We start from the raw sequence: 24903 nt of genomic DNA on the forward strand, positions 1-24903 counted from the left end.
AAATATTAATCGAGAATAAGATATTATAACATATTATTTACAATTTTACAACATTTTTAACATATTATTTTAAAATTTAATTACCAAATTAACGCTTTAATCAGTTGATTTCTATGAATAAATATTAATCGAGTTTAAACAAATTTTATATTATTTTTTAATAAACATAAAACCGAAGAATGGCGCGCGCGTAGCGCGCGCTTGTGTTGTTCTAGTTATAGTAAATTTTATGTGTGCGTTAATGTAATATAATTAAATAATAATAATATATAATTAACATAATGAAAGAGAGTTGATATGTATGTTAATTAATAAATCTAATCAAGTTTGCATTCGTCAAACGTCGCATTGTCGTCATCTATTTTGGAACATCCTCTTCGTCACGTTAGTGATGTATTTGTCTCTCTCGGAATTATGTATCTTCCATCGAACCTGGGAGCGGACGACGAGAAGTCCATGAACGCGTGGACGATGGACGGCATCCATTAATCGAATTAATGTAATCTGGACGAGCGGTTAGTTGGGCACGAAACGGCCGTGATGACGTCCGGGCTTTACAGCTTAGGCCTCGCGCGGATTAAAACTTGAAAACACTATCGCGCCGACACCGCTGACCGATCGCGATATCCTCTTCTCGCCCTTCGGTTGTGAGATCAGGATTCTTACGGGCTCCTTCCGTTTCTGCTCGACCCTTTCATGCCACTTCCGTCGCGCGGAAGTCGTGTGTCGGTCTGACCGTGGATAATGGTCGACCCGATGGATACATGTAATAAAAAAGGCCATTGCGAAAGATATCTTATGCAATCTCTTCCCATCTTTCAGAATTTATTTCATGAATGGAGAGTCTTATACATTCAAAAGACTCGACAAGAACGACTTGAGGGTTTCGCGAAATTAGATTTCAAGAATATAAATGTATAATAAATCTAAACGCAATCTTGTCTAATGAATTTAACTTTGACAGAGAGAGATCTGAGCCTTCGATAATGAGCAATCGACTTTTTAATCAATATAAAAATGTCGAAGCTTTGTTATACTTGACATTTCAATATTTTCTGAATAATTAATGATGGAAAATATTGAAAACGAAACAATACTCTTCTGAAGTATCCGACAAGGCTTAAGAACGAGATATAGGAACAATAGAGGTTCGTGAATTCCTTGCACGAGTTCCCACGGAAATTCCGAAGGAACGCGGCAGAAGGTGAACGATTCATCTTCCTCGGTTGATTAACGTATGTATACGATTGCTCCTTTTTTTCTCCCCAAGTGACGCACGATCGGCGGCTTTCCTGAAACCGTGTCTGTAGCTGGGGCAAGTCATCTTGCGTAATCCTCAGGAACGAGCGTGGTTCGTGCCGATATTCATGATTCTAGGATTAACCCCATGTAAAGTCGAACAATTTATGACGCCCGAACGCGGGCTACATGCGAATGTTCCTCGAACGACGGTCACCCCTTTTTTTAGGTCGAGCTAATTTATGCTTATAACGTCGAAGCTAGTAAAAAGATGATGCACACACCGCAGGCCTCTAGAGACAATCTAGCTTTATCACATTTTAGATATGTATATCGAGAGAGATAAATTACCAAACACGTCTTGTTGAATGAGTATGTAAGAAGTATTTATACATATATAATATATATAATATATATTTAAAAATATTAAAATATATGTACATACTTTTGTCATACATTTTTTAATTTTTATTATGATTAATCTGTGATAAAGAAATATATTGATTATTTTACTTCATAAAATGACAGAGTCATATCTTTTTCAGCTCGATTCTATTATATCAAAAGCGTTACATTAAATTAAAGATGGCAATTGATACAAGCAATATAATTGAAAAGAAACAATTTTTATCTGTAATATTTTATAATTTGATGCTCAGTTGTGTAAATAATTTTATTCCGCAAAAGATGTTAATGTCTCGACATTTTCGCTAAAAAAAAAAAACAAATAAAAAAAAGTGTTTATTCGAGACACTTTGTAAACAGGAAAAAACCATCAAATAACGGAACAAAGAGCATTATTTCCGCTCTTTAGTAAAGAATAAAAGGAACTTGGACGCGACAAGGAAATGCCCAGTAGGTTTGATCAAATAATTTATTAAACGTTCGCCATTTTATAGTAATTTACAATGTTACAAGACAACGACGTGCGCCCACCACGTCGTTCACGGTTTCTGCGCTTGGTCGCGAGATAATTACGTCGGTTGTCTGTGAAAAACACATTGCGGTTCTAAAACACGGATACGCAGCGGGGACGAGCGAACGCGCGATAAAGGAAAGAAAAAACTCGGTCGAATACGCGGAGGCAATTACGTGCGCGGTAATAATGATAACGATATATTTTGTTTCTCTTTTCTTTCATTATCGAAAGAAAAAGCGAGAGAGGAGCGAATTGTCGTCGCTTCACACACATGCGTGCTCGTCCACGCCGCGATCCTTTCGCGTCACTTAATTCCCAGTTTTCATTTTTTTTTTTTTCATTCTACGAAGCTTACAAATTACGTCTAAAAGTAGTATAGTTATTTGTACGAAATATACCGTTGAAAGTAACGCGTGACACCTCGAGGAAGCACTCGACTGCCGGTGAAACGTGTTTTCTTTTTGTGTGTTTCGCTGTTATGTGTGAGAGAAACGCGTAAAATCGCGCAACGACTAAACACAACAGTGGGAATCACCGAAACTTCCACAGAGGAGTGGCATTTTTTTTCTCGTACGCGTATGGGTGAGTTTTGCGTTTTATAAATTATTAGTTCTCGTCCGCGGGTGCGAGAATGCGCGAAGTGTCAAGTCATTTGGATATAAACGCAATTATTCTCACTTGTCGTTCAATCTTGACTAAACTAGATGTGACACTATATTTGTGAAGAATGAAACATGTTGCAATTTATGATATTTTACAACCACTTTGTGGATACTTTCTTGAGAAAGTGAAGTGTCATTTATATTCGGAAAAAATTAAATTAGATTAATTTTCAAGATATTAATATTGCGATTTTTATAAGATACTTATTTGAATTATTTTATACTCACAATCAGAGATTATATGTATGCACTGCAATTTTATTATTAATTGGATCATGACATCAAGAAAAAGATGCAATTTACGCATGATATTCATAATCAATGAAAGCTTTCTTTTCGATTTACAAATTTATATAAAGCGTAAAATTTTATCGAATATCATCCAAATCTACTTATAGATAATTTTAATTAAAAAAGCAGAGCTTTCACATTTTCTTTCAATCTGCGAATCTTGCACCAATTTCGAATATGATTGCCATTTTCCGAATAAAAATAGAAATCATCATCTTCGATTTATTTTAGCACACTTTTGGAATTTCTCCATGGTGAACGAAAGTGATTAATTTTTGGATGCAAGAGTGTTTCTTCTCGCCAATAAGCTTGACACCATCGCGAATTCCACTCGGAGAATAGTGCTAATTATGTCTACGAGTCGTGTCGTGTCGCTTCGCAATAATTATAGATACAGACAGCACGGAGCTTAGGAACGATCCTATGGATCGCGAGGCGATTTATTCGCTAATAGATGCACATCCGTTTCGAGGATAGAAAGAAAAAAAAACCACAGATAGTAAAACGATCGACAGTAAAAAGAGTTTCCTAGGAATGCTCTCTGGCACTTGTATTATCTTCTTGTTCCCTGTCCTCCACAGAAGTATCACGTATTGCTCTGTACCGTACGTGTAAATTGTATGCGTGTCAGTGTGTATGTTTGTATATTTTTTGTTGTGTAAGACTTTTCGTATGTATGTATGTGCATGTGTGTGTTTGTATGTGTAAATGCCGTATTTATAATTATTCATTTTCTCTCAATCATATACATATATATTTTTTATTCTAATTACCTAAATATATATATATATATATATTTATATATATATACTTTGTCATATATATATTATTTATATACCTTTATCTCTCGGCTTTCGTGTAGAAATAATACCTCTTTCTTTCTTTTTATTGTATTTATATGCTCGTGTGTGGCGTTGCCGTTCAGTTTGCCGTTCGCATTTGTCCAAACGAGCGATCTCTAATCGATACTAATTTCGAGAAAACATTTGACGCCGCGGTTTTTTTTTATTTTTTTTTTAGCGCGTTAAGATAAAAGGAACAGGATTCTTGATCACGAAAAATGTTTATACGTCTTTCGCCTAATTCCTAAAATTCTGACTGCGGAAAGAAAAAAAGATTTACATCGTTAATCCGCTATATACTAGTGAACGAGATTCGTTTTCGGGAAAATCTCGATAAAAAATTCTGAAAGCTTCACATAAATGTATATAGATATAGCGGTTCTAAAATAAAATTACATACAATTAAATAAGAATGAAACAATCAAAGTAAAACGGAAATGTCTTATCCTTGTAATCCACCTGATCTCTTAAATCAAAGGATAACACATTATCGCAAATATTTCACGGAGATAAATTAATTGATAGTACTTTGGCTTTTTCGTGATATAAGAGGCGTGTATATGAATATAGGAGTAAATTCTTTATCATATAGGGAGACACAATCTTCCTTTTTTTCTTAATAATAATGACAATATAAATAGATATAGATTTTCGAAAATTGATGTTTTCGAACGTGTTTCGCTTCCAGAAATTCGTACAATTAACACTATACTTGACACATTTGTCTCCATACTGCGAAACCGTATCCATCTATTTATTGGTATAATCGGAATAGATACTTTAGTAAGACACTTGGTATAAATTAGACTTCTTGTTTATTTTTCTGTCTTAACAGTTCTCGACTCAAGACGCTCTCCAATGATTTACAAGCATGCAATTTTTAGACGTGCCTCGCTTCTTCCAAAGACGCAAGCTATCTGCGAGCCTTGCGCATTTTTCCCATTTAAAACACAATAATTGAAACAGGGAGAGATAAGTATAATTATTCTATCAACGAATATGCGTAGCAGTATTTGCTACATTGGAAAATCAATCGCGTAGCTATACAAGAAACTTATCTTTATCTACGTGAATAATATTTTCTTAACCGAGAATTTCTTGAAAAGATATTGAAGCATTTTTTTCTTTTATGTTTGTTATTTAATTGACCACTGCAAGAAGAAAACTATGTATTTAAATATGCAATCTTCTGATAGATCATACAAAGCGTTATTTAATTTAATTCATTTATTCTTTGGAAAACAATTTATGAGAAACTAAAATATATATTTTGTATATAAACACATGTCGGTAAGCAATATTTTAAGCTTAATAACTCGTTATTACAAGCCAAGCAATAAAATTATGCAATGTATTTGCGTCTACAGTACATTGCAACTTTATTTGGTATTTTAAAGCATTTTACGAAATAATCTTAAAAAAAGTATTAATTATAAATATACATTAAAAACATTGATATTTGAAAAGCAATATAGATAAATAAAAATATATATGTCATAATATAATGTAGACGAAAAAAATCGCAACGTTGTACAAAATTATTTCTTCTTCAATTAACATTCATTTAGCATCAAAAATTGCTAAATTTATATTTTGAAGAGTATATAAAAATCAATAATCCCAATAATCCCAAGCTTCGTGCTTATCCAAATCAGATTAATCGATAATTTCATGATTTCAATTATAATATATACACTCTCTTTTTTTCGCGATATACAAAATATATATACGAGAGAAATATGCAATGCAAGAGGAGGCATATACAAGTCTCGCAGCAAACGAGAACGAGGCATCGCCTACGAGTACAATCGCGCGTATCTCTCACTCTTTCTTTCTCTCTCGCTTTCTCTCCCTCTCTTTCGGCTCTTCTGTTCCGACAAATAAAACAGAAGAAATCGAGCATCCGCACGGCAAACCGCGTAACGCCGCGCAATGAAAGTTCATCGGGTTGATCGTTCGTAAACAGCGGTCGCATTCTCGAGATCGGGCAACGATCGCGGTCCGCACGCTATAGAATTTAGCGAATCTTTTTTTTTTGCCACAATGATGCTCAATCGAAATTGTCGGAAACAACAATTGTAGTTTCAATCTTTGATTTGTTGTACAGATTAAATGGTATCGCAATTATTAAATCTTTCGCATCATTCGGAATTTTATCCTTCGCTGTACGGTGTAATCTATGTGATCGATGATTTAACAAATATATTTTTAATACATTATAAATTGTCGGAATATAATCCTTATCAAACAAATGCACAAATTTGCAAAATATCTCGCAATGCTTCACGACGTTTTCCAAACATGTTTGCATTATCCAGGCTGATTTTAATTTAGCCAACAATAATTAAAATTAAATTAGCTCTCTTTGACTTTTCTATCAATACTTCGTTTTATAACGAAAAAAAAAACACGATTATGTTAAATATGTATATAATACATAAACTTGAAAAACTATCTCAAATATCTCAATATCTCATTGATATATAGATGCAGTTACAAAATAATAAAAAGTGCATATTTAATATTTCCCTCTCGAGTTATAATAGATTTGTATAATCGTTCATTATTTATTTCATAATATAGATACATAATGATCCCTTTATACCTTATCAATTAAGGATTAACATGACGAATATAATCGAGCGAATACTCAATATGAGTCAAATCACATTCGTAGTCACGCTCGCGCATATTAATCGACATAGTATATCTCGAGCGCGAACTCTCGCGCCCGATCTCGATGAGCGCGCACGGCCGACACTTGTTGCATTTTGATTAAAGCGGATGCAAGGAGGGAGCGGGGCGGGCGGGGGTGGGTGGAGGCCGCGAACCACCTCGCGCACCACCGCGCCGAGCCCTTACGAACGACTACTAAGGGGGTAAGTCCGCCGCTCTCTCGCTTCTCGATGGAAAAAGTTTCGTCGGCTACGTAAAATGAACAGAGGATATGCATTGTGTGCAATGTTCCCAAGTTAACCGTCGTTAGATAGGTAAGTTCCTGAAAATTACATCCGCCCCGGCTCGATAGAGAACCGCGCGCCTCCCTCTTTCCTTTCTCATCTCTTTTTCCTTTCTTATTTTTTTCCTTTTTCTTTTTTTTTTTTTTTAAGTATTGTTTACGAGATTTACACAGGCGCGCGCGGTCCGCCTGTCTCGTTTCAATGATCTCTGGCGACACGACACAGTCGCGCACTTGTATTCGACTCACCCTTTCCTCATCTTTCTCCCCTTTCGATATTTCTCCGACAGATATTTCACGCTTCTACCTGAATCACTCCTCTTTCACTTTCATTATTTGTATCATCCTTTTCCCTGTAGAAAAAACTCTCACTCTCTTTGTCTCACTCTCTATCTCCTCTCCCTCTCTTTCATCTTATCTTTTTCTTTTGCGCATTAAAAAAAAGAATATAAAACTATCTATAAAAAGGTTACACAAAAATCCGGTGAATTACCGACAAGCGCCGCGATTCGCATTTCCCCTTTGCAGGGATCGGCGTTGCTTCTTTGGAATTTCTTTCGTGTTTAAATGTATGAGGAGGCCACACCTATATCTCGCGATTTTGGTAAACACGAAGGAAAGCAGAAATGCGTTGCGCGAGGATTCGGCGTGCTTTTTTTTTTTAATTTCGCAATTACTTGATTGAACGATGTCTCTCTGAGAAACTTACGCGTTATATGTACGACTTTTACGTAAAACTATAAGTTACCTTATCTTATATATCAAATACGTCGAGCGCATCTCATCGAGAGTGTGTGCGTGTTATCCGGATACATCATGAGAACACGTCGAATCGCAAAACACAAGAACGAAACAATGTTGCAAGTTAAAAAACATTTTGGTATCGCGAAACATGATCCTGCAAACATAACCATCGTCGTCTCTATCTTCCTATCTTTCTTCCCTCTCTTTTTCTTTCTCTCTCCCTATCTTTCTATATCATGTTTTCAATTTACTCGTCCACTTATCTGACAGAGCTCGCGTCTCTTTTATCCTTTTTGTTTTTACTCTCTTTTTTCTTCTTCGCACGCACACATACATATTACATAAACGCGCGCTCGCTTTCTTCTACTTGTATATTCCTCATTATTCTCTCTCGCAAAAAATAACTTAATACCTATGTCCAATATATTAGATATTAAATAATAACCATGTTATCAATATATTAATTTTAAATAATATGATTTTCAACAAATCGCCTCCTACGTTCAACAAATAAAATCAACATGATTCAAAGAGTTCCCATTAGAAATAATTACTTATCGATCATCTTGTAAATAAATTTTGGTACGTCGCGATAATATTAATAATCTGCATACAAAAAGCTTCTTGTGAATATATTTTGTTTTTGGCATTCTTTTTCTCTTTCTCACCCTTTTCTATTTCTCTCTTTCTTTCTCTCTTCTGTCTTTCTCTCTACCGCGAGTACTGACTAATCGCTAATATGTGGATTCTTTATAAATCAAGATTATATATACCTAAGTTATAGGCGATAATATACAACTACTAGTTCTTTCTCATTGTGGAATCTTAAAAATCATTATGAATCAAAATAGACAAAATGATCTCGTAAAAAAAATAGATCAAAACTGCACGTAGAAGCGACTCACGATGCGTGGCAAAATTTAAAATATAAACGTCCCTGGCGATTAAATGTCTGTGTCTTCAGAATTCTTGGAAGGAGTCATCGTATTATTAAAAAAAAAACGAACAAACAAGGATCTCCTTGATAAGAACAGACGCAACGCGTACTCAGAAATGGCTCAAACCGCGATTTTTCTCTTCAAAAACGATTTGATCCTCGATTGTTCAAGTTACTAAATACATCAAAAATATTTTTCCATACCACAATATTTTTCGCTTTTTCGAGATTGGAATACAAGATTGGACTACATCATTAATAGATTTCTCAACATGCTTGGAGACAAAGTTCTAAAACAAGATATTTAAAGATATCGTTATACAAATGGCGACCCGTCACCCGCGCGTAAATATAATCTAATTCTTTGGATCGGATCGAGCCATTTCTAATCTTGAAAAAATATTGTGTCTTCGGCACTGTTCGTAAAAATGCATCTTATCCATTACAATGATTACGTTCACGAAGATGGCATATGTGCGCAAATCGGGTTTCGGGGAGAAGTCGCATCCCCGAGACAGATGCAAACACACTTTGGAAAAATGGAAGTGTAATGTCGCACGCGCTTGATGTTCTCTCATCCCTTCCCTCCTCCTCCCCCCTTCCCTCTCATAAACGCCCAATCGAGAGTTTAATCGAGCATTTATACATATACATATATATCTCGCTGTTCGTGCTAAATAATTTCGCAATTTCGTCCCTGCTTTTGATTCCTTATCTTTGAAACTGTTCGTAGGTTCCCTTTAAGTTAAAGCGCCATGACGCACGTAGCGCACACCATTTGTACCTCCTATGTGAAAAATATCCATTCAAGTGTTGTGTAAAATGCTATCTCACAAAAAATATGATTCTCTCTATAAAATTGTCAAATCCCACTAACTTTCGCCTAGAAACAGCTTATACACATTATCGAGACACGTTGCGGCTCGGTATTCGTGTCGGCGGGAGGCGGATAGCGCAGGCGCGATCGCAGGTCGAAGATTTCGCAGTCGTCTGCGAGAGGAACATGCGGATAATGCCACTCTTGGAAAAAATATCATCCGGAACTCGTAATTGATCTATATCACGTTTCGTTTAAACGAGAGTGCGCTCGGCGCGTTTCCTCGTGTTCGATCCGCTGACACGAATTCGACGCAACGTCTATCACCAGAATTAATGAACGATTCATCATGATTTCTGTGGTATCGCAGACGAGCAGGATAGAAAGACGGATTAATACAAGCGGCGATAAAAGTAGTTGTCATTTTTTTTGTTATACGTCTTTCTTTTGACACGATTTTAAGAATTTTCCTACGTTTAAGAATTGAAAGAAATCCGATCGTCATTGAAACACTCGCGCGGATCTACTTTTTTCACTTTCTCGTAATTGTTTTTGGAACCGAAAACAACCTTTCCACGCAGAAGGTTATTCTCGTAGCAGATAGAACGCAAGTGGCAAAAAGTGCAAAGAGTAGAAGCCGCTCGCGGTATCTAGATAAATCAAAAACAATCGGATCCCGCGTTATCGTATATATTACCTCATCGAAATCAAGATAAATCGATCAACAGCGACGCAATTATGCTTGAAAGGAAACCTGCGGCCAGTTTCAGTTGTGTGACCTAAGCTTCCTCGGTTTCATCTTATAAGAATTCGAGTCATCCGGGATTCTTCACGAGCTTCTTCCCACGATAGTCGTAAACACGTCGGCAGAAAAGCACCATGTCCGATGGTACTGGTATAGGCGGCTGCCGATTCTCCCGTGGATACACTTGGTCCCCTGGCGGAACTATCAAGCCAGGATTCTCTAAGCCCTCCTCGATCCTCCGTAAGTTTTTACGATACCTATCACATAAAAGCATCATCATGTGCAATGATGTAGATAAACCAATGCTGTCGTTGTTTAGGGGCATAAGAAGTCTTTCAATTTTAGCGTTTTGTGAACTTAGCGAACAATAAAAGTTTATACATATATAATAATTTGGATAGCTTACAAGTTACGAGATTTGAGCAACGTAATATAAAGAATATTTAATTTTTATTTGTATTTTTAATTAATTTAATTTAATTTATTTTTACTATTTTTATTTGTATTCTCTTTTTGTATTCTTGTTTTATTGTATCGGTCTTTCTTTTCTCTTCTCTCTTTCATGTAACGGAGCCTTCCCGTATAGCATATACAAATAAATAGATAAATATTAGAAGCCTTTGTGAATCTAATTTATTAGTCAAACGTATTCGTATAACTAACTCCATCGTCACAGTAGAGATACTCACCGACAATACTCGTTGAACGTCAAGATGTAACATTTGTCTTCTATGCAAGCGACGCTGTTTGCATCCCGATGACGCGAAGCAAATACCTCGTCCTCGCTGTCGTGCGGCGTTCGACCCTGCTCTGTGTGCTCAGGTCTGTAGTACCACAATAACGAGAACATCATCTCACCTAACGAAAGCAGAATAAACATGATTAACCGCGGATCGAGAGATATAGAGGTAGCGTTTATCGCGATCGAGGATATCTACCGTCGTCCGGATTCTCCCAGAGCGCGGCGATCTTCGCTACATACGGCAAATCGCCCTTCCGCGTACCGCTCTTCAGCAGAACACAGTCTCGAGGTCGCAGTACGTCGCCGCTCTCATGACTCATACTCGCGTAACATCGCCGTATGGCCGTTTCTTCGTTCTACACATGATACATTGCAAAATCGATCAGAACTTCTCTATCAACGAATTGTTATCTAACCGATATCTATTATAGAATCTGGCCAATCATATAGTGATTGCAATTAATCGCCGTGTAATGACATGTATCATTATTTATATTTTTCACGCTATTTCTATACGTAAAAGTAACTATAAGAAATTTGTATACAGATTCTATTTTAATCAGATTTTTCCAATTAATATCGATAAAGATAACATAATCGAAAATCGTACGTAATCTCATTAATAAAGTTTTATTTCTTAATCTCTTTTCTTAATCTTTTTATTGTTATGTGATGAGTACGGGATCTATTTCCTCAAACGATATCAAGTTCGAGTAAAATGTCCAGACTGGATATTTCAAGATGTAATTATACTTACCGTTAAATAAACTTTGGCTTCAAAGGGCTCCCCCTCCCAGCTCCATCCGTTGTTCCACTTCGGTTTCAGGAACGTTTTTCTCGTTAACATCAGGTTCTCGTTTCCGATCAAAGAATTCTCCGGCTTGCAACCCGACTTTTTGGCGTTCGCTGTCTTTTTCGCTGTGCTCTTCCGTTTCTTCTTAATTATCGCAGGCTTCTTCGGATCTTCGTTGACGTCGCTCGCTTTGGTCTTAGACGCGGTGTCGCGCTTCTTCGAGCCATCTCTCGCTTTCGAATCTTGCGTCACCCTGGATTTCGTGTCCTGGATTTTTGTTTCCGCGAAGATTTTAGTCTTGCTCTTGCCCTTAACCTTAGCGTCCTGCGAAGCCTTGGACTTTGGTTTTGCGTCCGCCTTACTTTTGGATTGATTACTGCTCTTCGAGACCGCCTTCGTCACCTTCTCGATAATCTGCTCTTTCACCTGATCGATCTTCTTCACGAGTCTCTTTACCGTCAATAATGATTCCTCTTTGACGTTTTTCTTCTTCTTCTCCGCGCGTTCGCAGTTCTTATTTTTCCGATCCTTTTTCTGCGTCATCTGCAGACTCTGTTGTATCACGTCGTCGATAGTTTCCATTATCGAGATATCACTGGCAGTCCGCTTCAAACAATTCATGACGCTATTACCCGCGCTCTGTTTCCCGCTCTTTGCCTTCTTCGTCGTGCTCTCGTTCGCGCTTGGCGCCTCCGCCTTGCGCTTTTGACCACGAGGTCCTGCGTCTTTTTTCGCCTGCTTCTTCTTCGGAACGTTCGTCTCTGCTTTGACGCTGTCGGTTTTATTCGACAACGGCTCGATCGGCACTATGACATTCGATGATCGCTCGTTGCTCGAGTCCTGAGACGAGCCGACCGACAGGGCTCTCTTGCTCAGTTTCCTCTTTTTCCTGCTGTCCGATAAGCTGTCCAGCGAGAGCTTCCTCTTCGTCACCTTTTGGCACTTGAGCTGCTCAGCCTCGGCCTCGATCGCGGCCACGACCGGTCCCTGCGTGATTTCCTCCTCTTCTTCTTCCTCTTCTTCGTCCTTATCGTCGACGGTCTCTTGCACGGTCGATTCGTAATCGGGCTTCTTCCAACTCTCGTCGCCGTCAATCACCACCACGTCCAGTTCCTCCTTCACATTAGGATCGCCGTCGAGCTTATCGTCTAACACGATGCCCGAGTCCTTGTCCATCTCCATCGCTATCTGACCCTCCTTCATGCACTGCTCGCACTTCATGATGTCGCACTTGCAATCCGACTCGCATTTGACGACATTGCAATTGGCGACGCATGGTAACCCATCGGCGATCTCCATGCTGCAGGATTCGCATTTTACATTGTTGTTCTCCAGCTTAAAATTGTGGTACTTGCTGCTAGGACAGCTCGCCGTCAGCTTCTCGGTGGGCGACAGCGTCTCCATCTTGACTTCGCAGGTAGACGTGCACGCGTTCTGACAATTGCATTTCCTCAGCGTATCTTCTGTACAATTTTTCTCATCCTATGGGGATGGCAAAGAGTAAATTTGCCGATTTCCACATAACTTTGCCATTATCGCATATGTAATAAATTCGTGAACTCTCGAGAAAAACTCGCGAAAATTACTTTGATTTCTTGTGTAACTTTATTAAATGTTTAACCGTTATTAATATAACAACATATTATTAACATTAATATTAATTATTATTATCACGATATTGCGACATGAAAACTAAGAATTTTCTTTCTTATTAATTTATTTGATATATTTATTCCGAGTGGCTCATGTTTTATATAAAGTGTAAAACTTCAAAACCCATCACGCTATTTTCGATCTTTTCCAAGATGATTTTCTTTCGCTAAAATTGTATCAATTAAAGAATTATTTAATAAAATAGATTATAAAATTTTCTTATAAAAAATTCTAAAAATGTTATAAAATTATAAAAAATTCAAAAGCACGAAAGACAATAAAACTTGTTGCTCGATTTCAAATAAATTTTAAAAGGTTTTCAATTTGCAGCTATCAAGTCAGTTATCAAGTCATTTATCAAAAATTGAAATTTCTTGCAAAGACGTTTGTTCTGTGCACATTTCACATGAAAAATATCGTCACAAATATAATTTCCGACACATCTATGTATTAACGATCAACGATATTTTTTTCATTTATACATCTTGCCTCGGAATCGATCGAAAATCAAGAGAGAGATGACTGATCATGATGAAATGATAAGTGCAAAAGTACCACAACGTACCTTACTCCTACAGTCTTGATTCTGAAGACGACTATGCCCACCGACCAGATTGTGGGACGGCGGGACCGAGGGGGGTTGGTTCTGATTTAGGTTGCGATGAGTGTTGATTTGAACCCGATCCGCATCCCAGGCATTGGCACCGTGAGGGGGAGCTAGCCCAGCTAGCCCCCTCGCCGGCGAGGGCGGACCTACCAAAGCACTGGGTGGCAATGACAGACCGGGCCCCGATACCACTGGCGCTCCCTTACCATTACCAATAAGGGCCCCAGTATCCACGTTTTTTGGACACGATTGCATCGGGCATGGACAACCCTGAAAAGCTGCGGGATAAAGGAGTCGAGTGAATACGCGGTATCACTTCCAACTCGAGAAAATACGTGGCGGGTCCGGGACAATTAGTCGAATAAAAAAGTAAACGCGAAATTTATATAAATTCTTATCATTTTTTCATCTAAAGGCCATCTAATGCCATCTTCGAAGAAGAAGATGTCTTCGCTTAAGATCATGACATGTAAAAAAGTTTTAGTCGTAAGTGTAAAATAAATAAAAACCAATCATAGCCAAGCATTCTCAACGTAATAACGTAGTAACAAATTTGATAGTTGATGTAATGTGATTAATTGATTTGCTTATACGGCTTTATACGGTTACGATAATTTGTTTTTAATTATTTTTATTTATAATGGTCTTCATACATTTATTCTGATGTTTCCATTCTTCGCTTTTAATAATAACAATTTTAAATAATAATTGCTGTAAACATTGCTAAAAAAATAATGCTTGACTTGTGAATATTACATCAGATATTAATAAAGATTATATTTTGTATTGAATCGTTTCAGTGCACAAAAACACATTCCACGATATTTTTAAAAAATGTTTTATTAAATAAACTATTACTAAACACAAGAGTTGCTTATATAAACGATCGGGATAACATTTACGCGGAATGAAATAAAGATAGAAAATCGACTATATAATTAGGCGTACTTGCGAATGTTAATTAATTTGTTCCTCGGCGGGACAAAAAGCACGACGATCAAAATCGCTTCGATCTTTCGGATCTACTTCTTTTTTTCACTGACTTTATAATTTATTTAAAGAAAAAAACAGAACTTTCTCGATCATACGGGAAACCGCGGGAACGCGTGAAAGCAGCCATTCTCTCGGATAGCTGCGTGGACACTGACTAAGAAGTATATCTCCCTATTGTTCCTCTCCGTCCTTTCTTGGCCCTCTAACGGTTACAGTTAAAATTTGAAACTATTTCTTAATGCTTTTTTTTGGAATGTATTTGCCTAGGTTTTCAGGCAAAGAAACTAAACTCATTTCTATGTGTACAATTTCGCTTACGAAAAAACGAGTACCGGCCGAAAGATGTCAACTGTGATCTCGCGTTTACACTAAAAAATGCGATTCTAAAAAGATTACGATGCATCAAGAGCTATATATAATACATGCGGGAAAACTTTAACAATTTATAAACTTCTTCAAATCTCTAAATATATTGTAAATAGGACGGATAAAGCATTAATGCAGGGAATGAAAAGAACGTTTGTTAAATGACAATCAATTATTTTAAAGAATGCGCGTTGAAAAAACAGATAAAAATACATATTGAAGAAAAACACTAAGAATTAATTTAAATTGAATATGTAATGAGAACCCCTGAATTTCTAGAAAAAAAAAAAAAAATATTGGAAAGTTCCAGAAATTCCTTATTAAATACGATTTAATTATCTAGCCATTAGGTATTATATAGGTGATTAAATGCACTGCCAGTCTATTATCAGGAGTTTCACAATTTTATAATGATAATCTTATTTATAACAAATTGATAAATAAAAAATATTCTTCTAGATAAAAATTTCATTGCTTGCTCATTTTCTTTTAAATTACATTTTAAAAAAAGTCAGTTCGTTAATACATATCAGAGATTTGTCAGCAGTTTTTCCTTATTAAATAAAAGATGCATTAAATAAAGATTGCAGAAAAATCCAGATGAAATAACGAGAGAGGAAGCGAGAGAAAAGTGAGAATCTGAAATTTCCTCGCAGTGCGAGAGATCATACGCGACAAACGATACTTACGGTCTACGAAAGGTCTTCCCTGAGAATGCAGATATGCCGGATTCGGAGGTGGCGGTGGCGGATGAGGGGGTGGAGGGTAGCCCCCGTAATAGTGTGGCAGCGGATATTCGCCGGGCGGTGGCGGAGGTGGTTGATAATCAACGACTCCAGGGCCACCCCCGGCGGCCCCGCTGCTCGGCGGCAGTCCGCCTCCCCCGCCGGACTCTTGATAGCCATAGTATTGCCTGAAAAGATACCCTCTTTACGGAATGTGCGCCGACAATCGAAGGACGAATATATACGAATGTCTCCTCCCCCTTGCGCATCGGACATCCGGTCGCTCTTATCGGCCACCGTTCTTATTGTGTGTACAAGAGGACAAGGGAAGAGTCCCCAGAAAAGGCACACAAGTAGAACCGTTCTTACCAGAAACCGTGTAACTTGACTCGAACCGTAGCGAGAATCTAAATTTATTAAATTTGTCAAAAGAATTTAAGTTGCCCCCCCCCCCCGCATAACTCCTTTGACCGACAAATTCTTTCATTAATTTAAGAAAGTTTTTTGCTTTTAACATTAATTAATAATAGAAGTATGAATATTTATAAAAATTGGAAAAGACCGAATATATATATTTTTTTGTTTAACAAAGAGACTATCGAAATTAAAATAATGTACTTTGATAATCTCAATTTATGAAATCTAACATATCTTTAATTTATGATTTAATCATAAAAATATTTTTTAAAAATGTTTTATTGCATTATTAAATAATTGAAAAATCAGTGCGTATCGGTCACTTCAAATACCGCGACAAAAATCAAAGTTCGCCACGCTCTAGTTGCAACTTTCACTTCTTCATCGAAAACAAGATAACGCGATGGTTATACAGAAAGTTAACACCATCTGTGACCTAAATGCATCGCAATGTGACAGGATACGCTTTGTCACGGAGCCGTTTGTTATCGAGATTACTGAACATTATGACGACATCGAAAAAGATAACAACACCGAGATTGCAATTAGCAAATTGCACATTCCTAATACACATTTACAGTAAGACGATTAATATGCAGTGTGTTATCATATATGTATTAACGTGTGTGTATGCTCATTTTACTTTGTAATAATTTTTCAAAATAAATGTACTGAGAAATAAAAATTTTGTAAGATGTATCCTCGCTTTTTAATAACGCCAATTATCTCTTTCGTCAAAATTAATAATGGAACACGAGCGATTAATCATAAACGTGGGCGAAACAACTTTCACGTCATGAAACAATGATGTTTAACGCGAGATACACGATCCTGCTTCATTTATTATACTTGATATCCTAATACTATTTGATAATCAATCTTGATGTATAACTTTGTATAATCAATTTGATATATAATTTATGAACATTTATCGGAATCGATTCCTAGAAACAAATTATCAGCGGAGAAAGAAAGCGTAGCGTAATCGCATCCGATAACGTTAAAATAACAGGATATAGGATGCACTTTTTATATCATGACGTAACAATAAACGTTAATAACGATTGCGTAATGTAATAGCTGAAATTATCAAAATTGTAGCGTCGTTTATAGTGGCAAACAAATTCTAGACAATGTTACGAAACGGAGCGCGCGGGCTCCTCCACCTCTCTTAGCATCTCTTCTGATCCGTGTCATCATGCGAGGCGTCGAACGCGAATAAATCTCTTACCTTCTATAGGTGGGCGGGTATTTGTAGTAAGGCGGCGGATGAGCGTGAGGATGAGAATACGTCGGCGGATAACAGAGATCCGGATATTGCGGCGGCGTGCCGTAGTATTGCGGGCAATACGTCCTATAAAAGCCGCCACCTGTAACAAACGATCGTTCATTCATTCTTGCGTGTGTTCCGTATACAATCCGATAGTCGTCCGCGGCGAGTAAACTTCGGCTATTCGTTCGATAATTACGCGCATCACTTTACGGGTCTATTAAGGAACGATTACGCATTATTATCCGTCAAGAGAGAATATCCTCTCCGTCTAATTAACGTTTGATGAAGCTCGCTCTAGACGATCTATATAATTCAAGATAAGATTTGAAACAGAATTCTGTGTATAATTTTATGTGTCGCATATATATTCTAATGTACGCGCGTATTTCATCTCTTTTTAAATATTCTTTGTATTAATAAATATAATTCCGTCTCGAATTATAGGTCGTCTGAATGGAACCTAAATATCGCAGAAAGTTTAAATCTTCGAATGGAAGTAATGTTAAAAAATGATAAGCTCAAGCGGGTAACCGCATTGATTTCTAATAGAATCCTTCTTAATAGAATACGTGTGGCTAGAGTTGGTTTAATAAATTATATTTAATGGTCTCGAGAAATCTATAAAAATAGCTTCCTTTAATGAACGATAATTATTCGATGCTTCGATATTTGCAATGGACAGAGTACCGGCTATCAATAACATTAACGTGAAGACAATCTTTATCTACGAAAGTGCTATATGTTTCTGATCTCGATGTAGCGGCTACTATCTCAAAGGTAGCAAGCGCTATATTATCGAAGACACTGATATCTCCATCCAATTAATTCGTGAGTGCTCGCGCTATTAGCCCCGCGCTCACTTCAATGCGCTCCATAATTTTAAAGCTCTTATTATAAGCTAATGTCTATAATATCGTAGCACAACATACTATTTACGCGCATAAAAAATTCAGAAAAATATGCTCCCGTCGGTTTAATCTTGAACCGACCGCGTCGTTTTTGTCCGATTTAAAAATGGCTAATGCGCATCGCTTTTTGCATCTCAATGTAGCGTGCAGCTCTTACAGCACATTTGCGATTCTTTGCCGAAATGTAAAAAAAAAAATATCTTTCAAATCAAGTGTAATCCCATTCGCTGTCGGGAGAATTTTCGTAAATTTCAGCAATGTGACTCGAGTAAAAAGTTTACGTAAAAATGGAGAAACTAAAAATTGTTGACGTAACGTGAAACATGAATTTAAAAAAAAAGAAATTAAAACGTGAGGGGGAAAAAAAGAAGGAACGGAATGGTTAAGCTGCACGTTTTCCATCACGCACCACTTTTATGCGTTGCAAGCTTAATATGCTCATCTGCGCGCGTACTCGTTAATGCATTTCCCAACATAGATAATCACGCTATGTTGAACGTTACGTAACGATAAAATCGTTAATGCCAATGTGAGATCTGACACATTCTCCCAGCGAGGCACATTTGCCTGAGCGGCAAATCTGTCTCTGATAAACCGAATTAGCGAAATCTACCTGATATGTGAAATGTGGAAATTATCTTAAGATATACGCGAGTTATGCAATGTGGCTCGAATAATTCACGGCATTCATGGCAAAAATTTACTTTGAGACGCGATTAATATTCTCTCACATAAAAGACAGATTTTTGCAAGAAATAAATCCTAAATGAAAAGAGTTATCTCATCTTAACACAAAATACACCTCAACTTTCTTATACATATATTACCATAAGTTATAAATTAAAAGATTAAAAATTAACCTTAACTAAAATAAAAACAAAAAATAGTAACTAAAAGCATTTTCTAATTAAAAGAAAAAGCTTTTAGTGATGAAAAAAAAAAAAAAATAATGTCATGTTAATGCGAAAATATTTGTATGTGAATTTAAAAAAAAAAAAGATTTCAATTTATACGTATATAAAATTTCTTTCTATAAAAAGTTAAAAATTGATAATAATAAAAAAAGAGAGGTTTTCCTAATCTTAATGTTTTTAATTATTATTGTGTACTATCGTATTAATTATTAGTAACATACCCGTACTGCTTGTGCCTCCAGAAGTCGTGGATGTGGCGACCAGATCATCCGAACCCTCGGAATTTTGTGGAGGCGTCGGCGTCGGTTCCGGAGGTGGACCTTTAACGGGTGGTAAGGTCGGTGGTGGTGGCGGTGGGTGCTGTATCAGTGGACCAGCCGGCTGATAATACCCTGTGAACAAAAGAGCAAGGTGTGCACTTTCCTAACTGATCGTCTCTCACTCCTAATTTTCAATATCGCCTTTCAAACTACTATTGTACAATCACGTTTCATCCCTGTTATATAAAGCATTTTTTTTATCAGTCTATAATAAAAGGTCTATATATATCATGTATGTAACTTGTGTATATTTTTATATAAATATTATCATTTCATTTATGTAAGACAATAAATTGATTTAAAATAGATTTTCCAAGATACCTTATATGAGAGAATCTCATGTTTCACAAAATCTTTACATTTCACTCGATCTCTATATTGTATGTTACCAATCAATACGATTTCTTATGCGATATAATTTTTACAATTTTAAATATGCTAAAGGCATTGTAGAAGAGGCGTAAGCGTAAATCTCAGCGTTGATAGGATAATGTCAAAGCGTTATACTTCAATAGTTAATAATCGTGGGAGAACGCGAATAAAGTCACGTTAAGTCCCTCTAATCCTCTCGTTCGTTCGAGTTTATCTCTCGCTTTCGCGTTTCTTCAACATTCGTTCTGCGTCGCGATTTTGCGGATCGCCTATTTTAATGAAAAAAATAATTAAACTTTCGAAGCGGCACGGAACGTGCACAAACACGGATCGCGCGCGAGTAAATCGCGTCTCTTCTTTTATTTTTTCTTTTTTTCAATGAGCGGACGAACGAAACCGGCTTTCTCTGTGAGAGGAACCGACGATACTCGCGTTGCGTATCATCGATTATCTGAAAGATCGTTCGCCATTTACTTCGCCCAATCACGACTTTATGTAGGTTAAACGCACCTCGGCTCGTACGCACACACGCGCCGAGATGAGATGGGCGCAGCATCCGAGCGGATTCGCGACGATCTGATTGGAGCCGAGCCGAACGGATGGGGTCTCACGATGGACAAAGTGTATGTAATATATATACCTATATATATATATATATTTTTTTTTAACACAATTTTCTGCTAGTGGCATTTAATTTAAAATCAGTAAATATCGACGACATATATTACTAATAACTGCGTAATTGAGATATGCAAAAGATTTGTTTTTGATAAAAGATTGCTTCCGAGTTACTTATAATCAATTCAGTCTTCTTTTTAATTTTTTCATTGATTGATAAGAAGTTCGATTATTATTAACAATTTTTTTGCTGATCAATAATTTCTTATTCTATGCATCTATCACATTCAATTTTCCGACTTGTGATATAAATCTATAAAGAAATCGATTGAAGAAGATAAAAATCGAGTTTCTGTCTATCTAGCGTGGTCCTTCTGATTACTGTAACAACGTACATATTTCTCCATGTTTATTTCAATATAACAATAAGATGTACTTATATTAATAATTGGATTAAAGGGACCGCGTGTGCGAGAACTTTTAAAATATCTCAGAAATAATTGTAGTCCAACAATTGTGCTACAAAATTAAAAGTAATAATAGTTATACTTTACACGTCACTTGCAACACTGATCGCTGATAACATTCACATTCAACTTTTCAACTTGCACAATTGTATCAGTCAGACATCATTGAACACCGCAGCTTCCGCGGATACGTAAACAGAAAACCAAAGTTTCGCAAATGCACAAACCGAGCAAAACAACAAACGACTTTCTCGAATCTCCTTACCGGAGACTTGCGTGCAGTCGAAGATAAAGGCTCTGATGATGTCACGCGGTTATACTTACTCGCGCTGTTAAACTTGTCCAAGTTGTTAACGGATTGTAACCAGTGGCGGATCTAAAGCTACAGGCGTACAGACGACATTTCAGGAGAGTTCTACGAAAAGCAGTATTGCGATACTACTTACTCATTATTATTTACAAATAATTTCGTACAAATATAAATAGTAATATAGCAAACGTTAATTAAATGATATAAAAATAATAATAATAACAAATATATTTTCTAAATCTTTTAAAGATGAATCGGCTGTGAAACATTCGACTGCTACAGATCGTATAATAATTCAATAGAATTATTATTTAAAAAAAAAACGGCGCAACCACATAGTTTAGTTTATTCATTAACACTTCACGACAATTCGATTTAATTGGCTTCGTAAAAAAAACGTAATTACTCGGCACATGTAAACAAGCCATGAATCAAATATCGGAACATTAAAAAGCCAAAGTTGAAGACGAATGCCGGTCTCTGTGAATAACGTCATGCAACAATCGATACCGCTTGCACACACTGATACGCAAGCAAGCCGAATCGCTGCCATCGAATTCATTAACCATTTAATAAGGTACTACGGCAATCATTGCGGATAAATCGCCACGCGGAATGAAAGGAATTATCGCTCTCGCAGCACTCACAGATATTTCGAAGAGGCGCAATGCATTTATGATGAACGCGTAATAATCCTCTCGACTTCATGTAACAAATAGTTATCTCGGTAAATACGGAAGCTAACAAAAATCATTTGTAACGATAATTTCAGATTCGGTCAATTAAATAATTACATTTAATAATATCTTCAATATATAATATAAAAAATATAAATTCAAAATAAAATAAAAATTTATAATATAAAAAAATCATTTTGATCTCTCATACTGATCCATCAAGCTTTCAAATGTTTAAATTGCTTATCGAGGGTCCATGTTCTCGATTTTTGTATTGTCAATTAAATCTTTTTTTTTTGTTCGAGTTCTATCAGTATAAAGTTTTCTTATTTTGATAATGTAAGTTAGAGATTACTTTGTCCGTCTCTCTCTCTCTCTGAAAGTTCTTCGCTAAATTCATTAGCGCAATCACCCTGTTATACTTAATTCAATTCGACCTTCGACTCGCTAAGTACTCCGAGTTGCAGGCAGCCACCGCGGAATAAACGAAATTCGCAGAAACGGCGGTACACACGCCAGGTTACTAATTTACCCCGGTAGCGCTTATTCGAGATTAAGCCAATTAATATGGTGTGTACGTAATTTCGCGAAGTGCGAGAGCGTGCGGCGAGCGGGTCAAAGTCGAAGATAAAGTCGGGCCAAGGATGTCACGCGCGACCGACTTTGCTCTGTCTTGCGGCCCAACTTTTCGAGACGTCGAGGACGGAGAGAGAAAGACGAGTCTCTGCGGATACGCCCCGTATAACAGAGATATTCCTCTCTCGCGGCTGTGTATCGGAACAATTCAAGGATACCGCGAGGACATCGTCCATGCGTATTAAGGTCGCCGGGACTGGTTCGGGAGATATGCCCGTCCAGATATCGTATCGACGTATACTCTCGCGTTTCTCGGTCCGCCGTTCTGTGGATCGCGGAGTTTCTCGAAAATTGATCCCGGAGATTGAACCGTTTGCCATGGGTCCTCTTATCGTCATCGGTGCGCGATTGTGTGCGTTTGACTTTGTTTCGTTTTATAGTTTGAAATTTTTCTACCTTTGATATACTGGAATAAATATTTGTCGTATAAATCTCTGCGCGCAACTGTATTTCTTGTAGGTTTCAAGATGTTTTACGTGTGTAGAAAATTGTGTACTCTTTTGATTACGAGAAACAATATACAATTTTTTAAATATCTCTTTAAATATTTTTTTCTTGTGTACATGTGCGTACATGTATGTATATTGATGGGGTAATAATTTCAATAATGCTCTAATAAACGATTCTGATTCACGCGTCAATTACAGACGTTCAGAGCGTATCCAGATTTATCTACCACCGTTCAATATTATCCAGGTCATTAACGACTAAATGAGATCATCGCAAGCTACATTTTGCTCGTGGTAGCATAAAATAATCATAAATTCGCGAGTCATCGTGATGTAGTGCAGCTAATAGTATAGCCTGTTAACAAAATCGACGTTTAGTGTATCGTCGCGCGTAATAAATCGAGTCAAACTAGATTATGCGAAGGAGAATATCAGTTGTATAGAAAACGAAATACAGAAATGTGCTCAGAGATCGAGCAGAGTCTGAGCAATCTGCCATTTTTAATCCGCCTGCATTTCCATATGATAAAATCAATATAAAATACAGTCATTCAAATTGCAAAATGATTATTGAACGATCAAGCAACATGTAATCACAATCCAACGAAAAAATTATAACATCTTAGTCATATTTTTGTTAAATATATACCAAGTGTCAGTCGTATCGGAAATACGAGTCACGTGTCACATCGGTCAGACTCTGAAGGTCTCCAGCGAGGAGTAAGGATGTAAATAAGAGAATGAAAACGCCGCGAACAATCCGAGATGGAGTGTATTGCCCCGACAAAGTCGCTTCGAGATCGGCTGCCCAACACTATTACTACTACTACTTGTTTTATCCTCGGTGTATCGGCGTGGCAAAAGTCTCGACTGGCGACTTACCGTAGCTTAGAAGAAGTCAAGGACCCGCCAGAAGCACGTAGGTGCTGGCTGACGGTGTCGTTGGACTCGGAATAGAAAATATCGGGAGGGGATCGCCTCCATGTCTTTCTCTCTCCTGACGCATTCGATGGCGCGCGATGATTCGCGTTCCCCGAAACTTAGAGAAACGATGGATTCCCGGTGGATCGGACCGGAAATTCACGGGACCGATGATGACGATGACGAGGTGGCGCGCGCGCGACCTCGGCACGCGATCGATAATTCGCGAATATTCCCGGCCCTTAACCGCTGTCATCCGATACGGGGGACACGAGGGGGTCTCTCACCCCCCGATAAGGCTGATGGAATGGATTACTACTGGCGATGCGTCGCGAAGGGTCGATAGCCCAGATCGCGTTTGCGGTAACGCAAATCGAGTAACGAGTTTGCGATAGAGAGACACAGACCTGTCGCAATTCGGATTCGGACGAATGCCTACGATATACGCGAGAACAGCAACGCGCTATCTCGAAAGCACAATTATTCTATACACGTGAGAAAAGATAAGAAACCGATAGTCCACAAAATACAAGGATTAAGCGATAAAAAGTTATCGTGCGGAGAAAGATATCATTTTAGAAATTTTA

The 24903-nt window shown here is 37.3% G+C and overlaps 1 protein-coding gene across 3 annotated transcripts in view; it reads right to left on the minus strand.

Annotated features, from left to right (window-relative positions):
- Window positions 1-2099: 2099 nt before the first annotated feature.
- Window positions 2100-24903, minus strand: part of LOC145941997 (uncharacterized) — a 119544-nt gene continuing 96740 nt past the window's right edge. For all 3 annotated transcript variants that reach the window (XM_083048446.1, XM_083048447.1, XM_083048448.1), the window contains exons 5-12: window positions 19768-19938; window positions 17683-17821; window positions 15999-16222; window positions 13909-14228; window positions 11655-13172; window positions 11094-11253; window positions 10845-11013; window positions 2100-10412 (exon numbers count right to left, since the gene is read on the minus strand). In XM_083048446.1, coding sequence (XP_082904572.1) covers window positions 10226-10412; window positions 10845-11013; window positions 11094-11253; window positions 11655-13172; window positions 13909-14228; window positions 15999-16222; window positions 17683-17821; window positions 19768-19938 — 2888 coding nt within the window. In that variant the 3' untranslated portion in view covers window positions 2100-10225. The remainder of the gene's footprint in view (window positions 10413-10844; window positions 11014-11093; window positions 11254-11654; window positions 13173-13908; window positions 14229-15998; window positions 16223-17682; window positions 17822-19767; window positions 19939-24903) is intronic.

This window comes from Prenolepis imparis, unplaced genomic scaffold, assembly GCF_030444845.1.
Source record: "Prenolepis imparis isolate NDT839.2.m4 unplaced genomic scaffold, iyPreImpa1.0 SCAF_10, whole genome shotgun sequence".
In the NCBI taxonomy this organism is placed as follows: Eukaryota; Metazoa; Arthropoda; class Insecta; order Hymenoptera; family Formicidae; genus Prenolepis; species Prenolepis imparis.